The 9972-nt window shown below is 41.7% G+C and overlaps 1 protein-coding gene across 1 annotated transcript; it reads right to left on the bottom strand.

Annotated features, from left to right (window-relative positions):
* Positions 1-7034: 7034 nt before the first annotated feature.
* Positions 7035-9264, bottom strand: LOC123157053 (protein CDC73 homolog; the record flags this gene model as incomplete). Its single annotated transcript, XM_044575288.1, is given in 2 exon segments — positions 7035-9074; positions 9182-9264. Coding segments are annotated over 2 exon segments (182 nt in total), but the record flags the coding sequence as incomplete, so codon positions are not given.
* Positions 9265-9972: the final 708 nt, after the last annotated feature.

Raw genomic sequence — 9972 nt, 5'->3', positions numbered from 1 at the left:
CTATTGTGTATGCTGCTTTGCAGCTCCTTTTCCGCATGAATACTTGTACGGGTAATTCCTCACACCTAATTGGGATTCGTTCATCCCGAATTGTTCATGTGTTTCACAAAAGCCTTTGAAATACTATTCAATCTTTTGAAAATCCGCAACAACATATTGCCTTTGAAATCTTGCTCGCTTGCATTATGATTAATTCCATAAGTCTAGTAATCTTGTTGGCACCCTTTGTCACTATCATTTTGAGTTCGTTGATTCAATATGTTGAGGATGCTAGCAATCCTCAGTCGAATCCTAGAATTCATCCTTCCGGCTCAGACGTCGTTTTAAACACGAGTTGGTTCTCGACCAGTCGAATTGCCACCGTTGTACCTCTAGGTCTATTCAACTTACTCAAATTTGATAAGAGCATATGATTCTGATACACCGATCTTGAAATCATAATTTTGTTGTATCTAAGCATTGAATTATTCAGACGTTTCTATAATCTGATGACTTTGCATTATTTCTTCTTCAGGTTTAACATCGGTACTCACATCGGATTCTTTGTGGTCCGCCAACTCATTGCTAGATTATTATCCGACAGTGTCATTCATCGAAAGAGAGAAGTGAATGAAAGGTTATGCATTGAAGAAGTGGGAGTCGACCTTGAACTTTAAGTTCATGCCCATGGACATGATGTAGATCTTATCATGGAAGCTTCTCTTAAAATTAATTATCCCCTTGGTATAAGTTCATCTTATAACCGGGATTTGGTCTTCTGCTATCGTGGCTCCAGCCATATTGATATTCTTTGATTCCTTTTCTAGGATAAGCTAAAGCACTTGTCTTCTTCTTATCAATACACGTCTCCAGCCTCTATTATGATCTACCTTCGAGTGTTACCCCTGGTATCTTGAGGATATCATGCCACTGCTCTACATCTTATGAACTTTTCATGAATACTACCTTTCCCTGTCATTGTCACTTCATGGGTTCTGGGTTGTTTGTCAATCGAGAACACCGATAAGTGAATCGATCCCGCACTCCAATTCAATAACTCTAAGTAATTTTTGTTGCTTATGAGTTTAATAATCCTTCGAGTCATCTCTAGCCTGGTCAGCTATATCATTATCGTGCTAAATTTTAACTATGCTACCTAGTCCTTCTCGGAACATAATTTTTGACGATGAGCTAAGCTTACGTCGATCTTCCTTGTCATATTGTTTCACCTCGAGCAACAAGCCTGCTTCCGAGTTTGTGTCATATCCATGGTTCCGATAACCTTTCGCTTCAAAATTCCTTTGACTTGGTGTTATCGCCCACATCTTCATAAACCCTCTCAACAAATTGTCGTGATCATCATCAACATTCTGAGCTCGTCCAGGATATCAATCAACTTCATGATGAGAAATACCAGCCTTGACCCTTGATGATTGGTATTATCATCGACCACATTCTTGCCTTTCCCCCAACACAAACTTGTTCATATAATTTTGGAAATACATCCTTTTTGACATGTCGATGGATTGCAGCTGAACCCATCGACTACATCCTCATCTTCCCTTGTTGAAATTGTATGACTTATTTTATAAGTTCTTCCGATGGATCCTTTGTGTATCCAAAGACTGACCTTTACCTGATGACCATGTCAATACTAGCCTGAAACATGACCGTGGTTCTCTGAACATCATTAAGAACATTGGAGGCGCAATGCTAAAGGTTTCATGATCACTTATCCAAACATTGTTGTATGGGGTAACGGCATGAATTTTCTTTCCCCTTACCTAAATGGTAATCTACTTACTATCTTGTCTTGGATATCATCCTCTGCTTGTTCTTGGAAAAGATATACTCTTGATACTCGGGTTTAAACACATTTTTCCTTTCTATTGGTCTGATTAATATACTAATCATATTTCCTTTCCATTCTTTTGTTTAAACTTTCTTGTGATCTATATAAATATGAGTTGTAATATTTCCCTTCTTATATAAACACCTCGGTGTGCAACTCTGTCAGTAAGACCCTGGTAGTATTGATGATGACATTCCGGTAACCACCAATGGACGAGAGCTTTGCCTATAGGTCCGCCTCGTTTCTACGAGCAGGAAAATGGTTCTCTTCGTCCCTCGCCCTTGGTACCAACATTGATGCCAACATAACTGACAGACTATCCTCTGACCTGCCTTGCTATCCTGACCGTGCAAGATGTCAGTGCCCTTACTACTTTTAACCCACATAATGGGCCCATAACCCACAGTTCCACATGATCGAAACCTGACTCTCTATACATCCCTGTTTCCAAAGATTATTCCTCACGCTTGGTTTCGTATGCAATTCACGACCCACATTCCGAGGGATCATCAAATTCCGGTATCAGATGCAATACTTATTCCGTTGCTCTGAACCCCTTCGCACTCTATTCAGGGATCGAACGGTTGCTTACCCATTTGAAACTTTCGTACCATCTTATAAGGCTCTTGACGTGTTTCATGTAATCAAATCGAGAGATACTTCTGTCACACTCCCTGAATTTTCCATCAGATAATTAACCCTATAAGGGTCAGTTCTCCCGAAGTTACTCTTTTCTTCCCTACTTAAATCTTGGGACAAGATTTCTTGTAGTGGAGGAGATTTTTAACATCCCCGGCATCACCCTACAGTGATCTCCTCTTAATCATGACAAGTCATCATCATTGCAATGCTTGATCACAGTGGTGAAACATCTTATTTCAAAATCCTTATCTGAATTCAAATTCAAATGCAAGTGGAATTTGAAGTTGCTCAAATATTGCTGCAAAAATGTTCTTCATTTGTCAAAAATTCCATAACAAATGATTGTTAAGGAAAACAACATCACCATATACTACAAAATGGTCCTAAGCATTTTAAACAGTGCCAAAATAGCACTAATTATGCCATTTCCATTATTGAAAATCCCAAATGGAATCAAAACTTGTCCAAACTTTTTATGGCAGAGCACATTATTCCCTAGTAATTGTTTTGGCCACACACACAATTTTGCTAAGTCATTTGGTGGCTAGTTTAATTGCAAAAGCCTATTGCTAAAAGAAAAACAAAAAAAGGGAAAGAAAGATGGGTGGGAGAGCCCCTAGCCTCCCCTTGGGCCTCGGCCATCCCAGCAGGCCGGCCCACCTACCTCACCCCTGTCGTGTTCCACCCCCCTGTTCAATCGACCGAGGGCGCGCGCCCGCGTGTTGCCGCCAGACTAGCTCGCCATCCCGCGCCTCGCCAGCGTAACGAGGGGATAAGACCGACGCCGCGACCCTAGATATTTCCCCCTTGCTCGCTCCGCTCCTCCTCCTCCCCAGATCCATCGAGGCCGAGCGGAATTGCCGCCGTCCTCCGTCGCCACCGCGACCACCGGCGCCGCTTCGACCGCTCGTGATGTCCAGGAGAGTCACCGCTGTCCGCCCCTTCGCCTGGAGCCTTCAAGTGGAGCCGGGGGCCTCCACATCTGCTGAACGCCGTCGCCCCCTTCCATCTCGGCTGCGACGCGCGTCGGCGACCTCGAGCTCCTCTGCTGCTCCTAATCTTTCGTTGGGCCACCGTGTGCCTCCCTGGTGAGCTCCACTCCTCCCCCCTCTCTCCCATCGCCGGTTCGTCTCCTAGAGTGTCGATCCCCTCGTGCCCAAGCTCACTTCCGCTGAGCTCGTCGCCGGCCAAGTTTCAGTGACCAAACGCCCGCGCGCACTTGTCCATCGTGCTCGCCGCGCGCGTAGATGCCGTAGGTGCCCAACTCCGCTTGTTTTGCTCGTCGCTGCGCCATTTGCGAGTACGGCATGCTTCGGGTCTCCGCCATTCACATCGCCGACGACGACTCTGACCTCCTGAGTTCGTGCGACCACCCGCGTTGGATGCGGCGTTGTCCGCTCGTTCGAACGCAAGCGACCACGCACGAAATGATGCCCCGTACGCGATTTCCGATCGCCTCCAGCGAGAGCGCCGCCGCGGGAGGCTCGCCGAAGCAACTCCGACGGCTCCGTTGAGCTGGCGCCGCGTGGGGTCCACCCCAGGTCGCTGCCCATGGGTCCCCGGGCCCCAGGTGACCATGTTGACCGTGCTCAACTGTGCTGACTGGGCACACAGTGCCACTGACATGTGGGGCCCCCACGATTAATTAGGCTAATTTCAAATTAACTTTAAATGGTTATTGAGTATAGCCACTAACAAGTGGGTCCCATTAGATAATCAGGTTAGTTTAACTTAATTAACCACTGTTAATTAGATCAGTCACTGACCAGTGGGGCCCACTATTCAGGTTTGACCTTGTCAGCCGTTCTGTTGACTGATGAGGTGATCGTTGCGTCATTCTGACGTCACTGCTACTGTTTTGGATAATGTTGATTTAGATAAATAAAGTAAATTCCATAAAATGAATAAAACTTTGATAAATCGTAGAAAATAAACCGTAGCTCAGATCGAAAAACTTTATACATGAAAGTTGCTCAAAACGACGAGATGAATCTGATCGTGTCATCTATTTCTATGTCGGAACCCTCTACGGAGGTGAACCCATAACTTTTAGCCCATTTCCGGTAGATGAATAGTGCATACACACCGGTTATTAAATCCAACTTTAGTCCTAAGATAACTAAATGACTTAGACATATCTTTAGGTGACCCTACACTGCACGTTAGCATAGCATACTGCTACCTCTTGAGCATTGCGTTGGTTTTCCCTTGAAGAGGAAAGGGTGATGCAGCAAACTAGCATAAGTATTTCCCTCAGTTTTTGAGAACAAAGGTATCAATCCAGTAGGAGGCTTCACGCAAGTCCCTCGTACCTACACAAACAAAACAAGAACCTCGCAGCCAACGCGATAAAGGGGTTGTCAATCCCTTCACAGTCACTTGCAAAAGTGACATCTGATAGAGACACTAGTAGAAAAAGGGTCAAATGTGAAGCACATTAGTGCCGGTTTGTAAAAAAACCGGCACTAATGTGATCAATAGTGTCGGTTCGTGGCTGCAATCAATAGTACCGGTTCGTGTTGAGCCTTTAGTACCGGTTCGTGCCACGAACCGGTACTAAAGGGGTAGTGGCAGGCTGGCGTCAGGCCGGGTCCACACGAGCACCTTTAGTACCGGTTTGTGTTACCAACCGGTACTAAAGGTCTAACCTATAGTACCGGTTCGTGGCCGGGGACGAGCCTTTACTACCGGTTCGTGCCACGAACCGGTACTAAAGGGGCCAATTTTCAAACTCTACCCCCCCTCGTGTATCGCCATTTCAGTTTTGAAAAAATCAAAAGAAAATGATAAAAACTTCAAAAAATAAAATCCTTCGAGAGGTAGTTATATTACTATATCTACTAGTGTAGGAAAATTTGAAAACTTAAATTTGGACATGTTTTGCAAAAAGTGTAGGGAAAATGTAAAACGGCTATAACTTTTGCATACGATGTCGGAAAAAAACGTATAATATATCAAAAAATTCAGCACGAAAATTCGCATCCGATGGAGATAGCCTACGACCTGTTTGCAATTTTTTAGAATCCTCAAATTCGAAAAGGAAAAAAAGATATGGTCAAATTTCAGTTTTTTTTAAAATGTGGTTAAATTTGGTCAAACTACTTATTCAAGAAGTATTAATGTTACTACATAATTATTCAAGAATATTAGTGTTACTAAATAATTATTTCAATTTTTTGAATTTTGGTCAAACTATGGTCAAACTATGGTCAAACTATGGTCAAACTTATTCAAGAAATATTAGCGTTACTAAATAATTACTGTTTTTTTAGAATAATAGTTTCAAACTCAAATGGTGAAATGTGTGACTTCATGCTCAAGCTAAACTCCCGAGGGTTAATAGGATTGACATCTTATTATTGTCAGGAAAACAACAAGTGCAGACTCAGAAACAAAGGAGAATAGAACCCGAAAGTCAAGCGTGCTCGGGCTGGAGTAGTGAGAGGGATGGGTGACCGGTCGGGAAGTTAGATGATTTGGAATGAGTGATCCACACTTGAGCAGTTAAGAGAGGTGATTAGAGACTAAATCATCAAATAATTCAGAAAAATTAAAAATTGAAAAAAAATCAAATTCTTTTTCCAAAATTTTCAAAAAAAACCTTTAGTACCGGTTGGTAACACCAACCGGTACTAAAGGTCCTCCATACTAGGGCGCGAGCTCACGCCACGTGGTGGCACTTTAGCGTCGGTTCGTGCCGAACCGGTACTAAAGGGGGGGGCCTTTAGTGCCCACACTTTAGTGCCGGTTCCATAACCGGCACTAAAGGCCATTACAAACCGGTTTTAAACCTCCGTTTTCTACTAGTGAGATAATAAGATAAGATAAGTATTTTTGGTATTTTATGATATAGATTGGAAAGTAAAGATTGCAAAATAAAGTAGATTGGAAACTTATATGATAGAAAATAAACCCGAGGGCCATAGGTTTCACTAGTGGCTTCTCTCAAGATAGTATAAGTATTACGGTGGATGAACAAATTACTGTCGAGCAATTGATAGAAAAGTCTATAGTTATGAGAATATCTTGGCATGATCATGTATCACTACTGGAATCTGGCACTTTGCCATCTGCCATGGCAGATGGCAAAGGCATGGTCGGCGGATGGCAAAGGCTTTGCCATCTGCCAGCAGATGGCAAACAGTTCGTCTGAAACCCTGCCGGTAAAGGCTTCTTTGCCATCTGCTGGCTGATGGCAAAGAGCCTGTGGCTTTGCCACCTGCTGGCAGATGGCAAAACCTCTTAACGGGGTTAGCCCCGTTAGAAGGCTAACGGCATACTTTGCCGTCTGCCAGCAGATGGCAAAGGCTGCATGCTTTGCCGTCTGCCAGCAGATGGCAAAGCTCTTTGCCATCTGTTGGCAGATGGCAAAGGGCCCAAATAGGCCAGCCCAAATTGGCCTCTTTGCCATCTGTCAGCTGATGGCAAAGTGCATATATTGCCCCATTTAATATATTTTTTCTTATATCAATTCATTTTCACAGAAAATCAAACACAAATATATTTATATGACCAATATAGCATATTCAACACATATTACCAATAGTCATGAACACATATATATCGAACACATATACAACACATGTTACCAATAGTTTACCAATAGTAGCAAGTTTCATCCATACATATACATAGTTTCATCAATATTACACAGTTTCATCATAGGTAGCAAGTTTCACAAAGTCAAAACAAAAACTAAAGACAAGCACTCCATCAACCCAAGCTTCCGTGATCTGAAGCAAATCTACAAAATGGGACATAGAAAGAATTAGAAATATTCCCTTAAAAATAGAAAGAATTAGAAATAGCCCGTCAAAAAGAGTCATGATCACGTACACACATAAGCAGTTGTCCAGACCTCATGCTAAGAAAAAGTAAAAGAGGGCAGGTCGGACACGTACATAAGTCCTGGCCATGTACGCACATCCATGTATATACCAGACGGATACCCCGCGCGTTGCTGTGGGACATGTTGCGTGAGCTTCTAAATATTAAACAGATTGGTTCCAGTAACCATAAGAAAGTTGTTTTTCTTTACTAATGTAACACTGTCTATTTTGGGATGTTCACAACAAATTGGCATTGCAGTTAAGTACACGCACTAAAAAAGACGGGATTTGCAGTATATGTACTTTGAAGATTAGTCATATTGCCATATAGCACTGAAGATGGTTCTCATATACATGAATACTAAAGATGATTTGATAAACATGAGTATTTGTTAGAGGCAGATATTGGAGAGGTGATTTAATTTTGCAAGATGAAGATTGATGCAAGACAGGATTGAAGTTTTCATTAAATAAATAGTGCAAAATTGCATACACGGTTAGAAAATGAAATTAGTTTTCAGCAATGGACCAGCTCTTTAATATTGCTTAAAAAATATTATTGCTGGCAGGTGCACAAACGGAAACAAATGAAGCTACTAATTCTAGCGTGCGAGTTTGGAATAAAATAAATACAACTATTAGATAACCAAATTCCCTTGATCTCATTAGTGACCACAGATGGTATTTTTAGACTACCGCTAAAATAGTTCACAAAATGAGCGATAACAACCCAGAGTCTTTCCTTTATGATGAATCAGATTTTTAATCAAATCAACACCTTAGGAAAGATAAATAAAAATAAATATAACTCCTATTAGATAACCAAATTCTACTTATCCCATTAGTGATAACAAATGATATTTTTATACTACTCCTAAAAATAGTTCACAAGTATGAGCGACAACAACTTGTAGAGATTTATTTGTTTCTTTCCTTTATGATTTTTCAGACAAAAAAATAAATCTAATCAACACCTTAGGAAAGATAGATAAGAAATTTCCAAGGATACCAGCAAAATGCATAGCTATGTTCATACCTTGCTGTATGAAAGCAAGCAATTATGCTAGTTGATATATTGATCTCCACTTTGGCCGAATGCTTGAGAAAGTTGAAAGTGTACAATTTGACTGAGATGCAGAGAGACGACTACTACTAAGATTGGAGGCAACAGAACTAACAATACCTGTTGGTGGTGGCACCAGAAAGATACCGTTGCTTTTCGGTGATATGGAGTGGAAAAACACACGCGTAGATGGCTTTTGACAGAACCTTTGCATGCATGTGCCCGTGGTAAGAAGCAGGTGCAGCAGGAAGTTGTCACTGACGACTTCTACTATTATATCTATAATTCTGTATAAACAACTGGGAGTTGAAAATGAAAGAAAACAAAATGTCAAGGAAATACTGTTAGGCTGTGTATGAACTATCACTGTATGGACCATGGAGTAATTAAGTCTTGCTTCAAGAAAACATAATCAGAATGGACAAAAGAGTAAAACCTTATAGATTCTGTCTTTGTAATATGAGGATGTGCCGTTCCCTGTAGTTTTGTCATACCAAACATTAGCTTGTTGAAAGATGCAACGTGCCAATAAAATTAAAATGAATCACCACCAACAAATTCTTAATTTAAAATTTTGGTAGCGCCTTGTAGCAGCAGCAGCACCGCGTCATTAAGCCAGAGAGACACGTACGGCCCGCACAAATTCATCCAGCCGATCCCACACCTCCAGAGCAGCCGGTCTGTCTTGATGCCTTTTATTCTTGCTTATCTGCACCATAGGTTAATAACACAATTAATAAAGCAGCTGTAAGTGGGAGCAAAATAGAATTTGATTACAATAACCAAGAAAATATATGAAAAATTCCTCCCACTCACAGATATGATTTTGATATTCCACTGTTTGACCACTTTTGCTGAATCGACACTATCATCTTCAAAGCGTACAAAGAACCCAATAACTGAGAGAGAAAAGTTTAAAATGTTAGGCCACAGATGGTATCGACTTGCTGTGCTGAAAAGAGAAACAGAGCAATCTAATGTTCCATGTTGCATTACAAATACCATAAATTTTTGACCAAGTTTAGTGGGAGGCTTTGCTAGGAACAGAGACAAAAGGTGCAGGCAAATGGGTATGATTTGGTTAGTCATAGCAGCAGTGATTTCCTGCTCGACAGCCAATGTCAATGCCAAAAACAAGCATCATTTTAACCCAATCTATCTATCTATCATATACTTAAAACAATAGAAAACTAACGGTTAAGATTCATCTATACAAAGTTAAGATATTGAACGGTTGAGATTAGTGCACTTGGTCATGGCATGTCATCTGTACTAGTCTACTGGGTCATGGGATGCAATTGGGGGTGAGAAATCTAAACACAAAATTCGGATCTGCCTCTACTGGGTCATGGAACATCAATTTGCAGATAATCAAACTAACAAAAATGAAAAAAAGACGGGGAGTTGAGGATGTTGCCACCTGCAGTGGAAGGATCCAAATGCCTTTTGCAGTTCGCCACCGTGGTGGTCAAGCTCGACCTGCGGCTGCGGCGTCACCTGGCGAACAACGACGAGAATGGACTCCCTGCAGCCTTGCAGCAAAAACATGATGCGGAGGACCGCCACGCCCGTCATCGAGTAGTGAGCCTCCACAATCTTGAAGCCAT

This window comes from Triticum aestivum, chromosome 7B (assembly GCF_018294505.1).
Source record: "Triticum aestivum cultivar Chinese Spring chromosome 7B, IWGSC CS RefSeq v2.1, whole genome shotgun sequence".
In the NCBI taxonomy this organism is placed as follows: domain Eukaryota; kingdom Viridiplantae; phylum Streptophyta; class Magnoliopsida; order Poales; family Poaceae; genus Triticum; species Triticum aestivum.
Note: the sequence above shows the minus strand (reverse complement) of the source record. Positions and strands in the feature narration are given on the sequence as shown.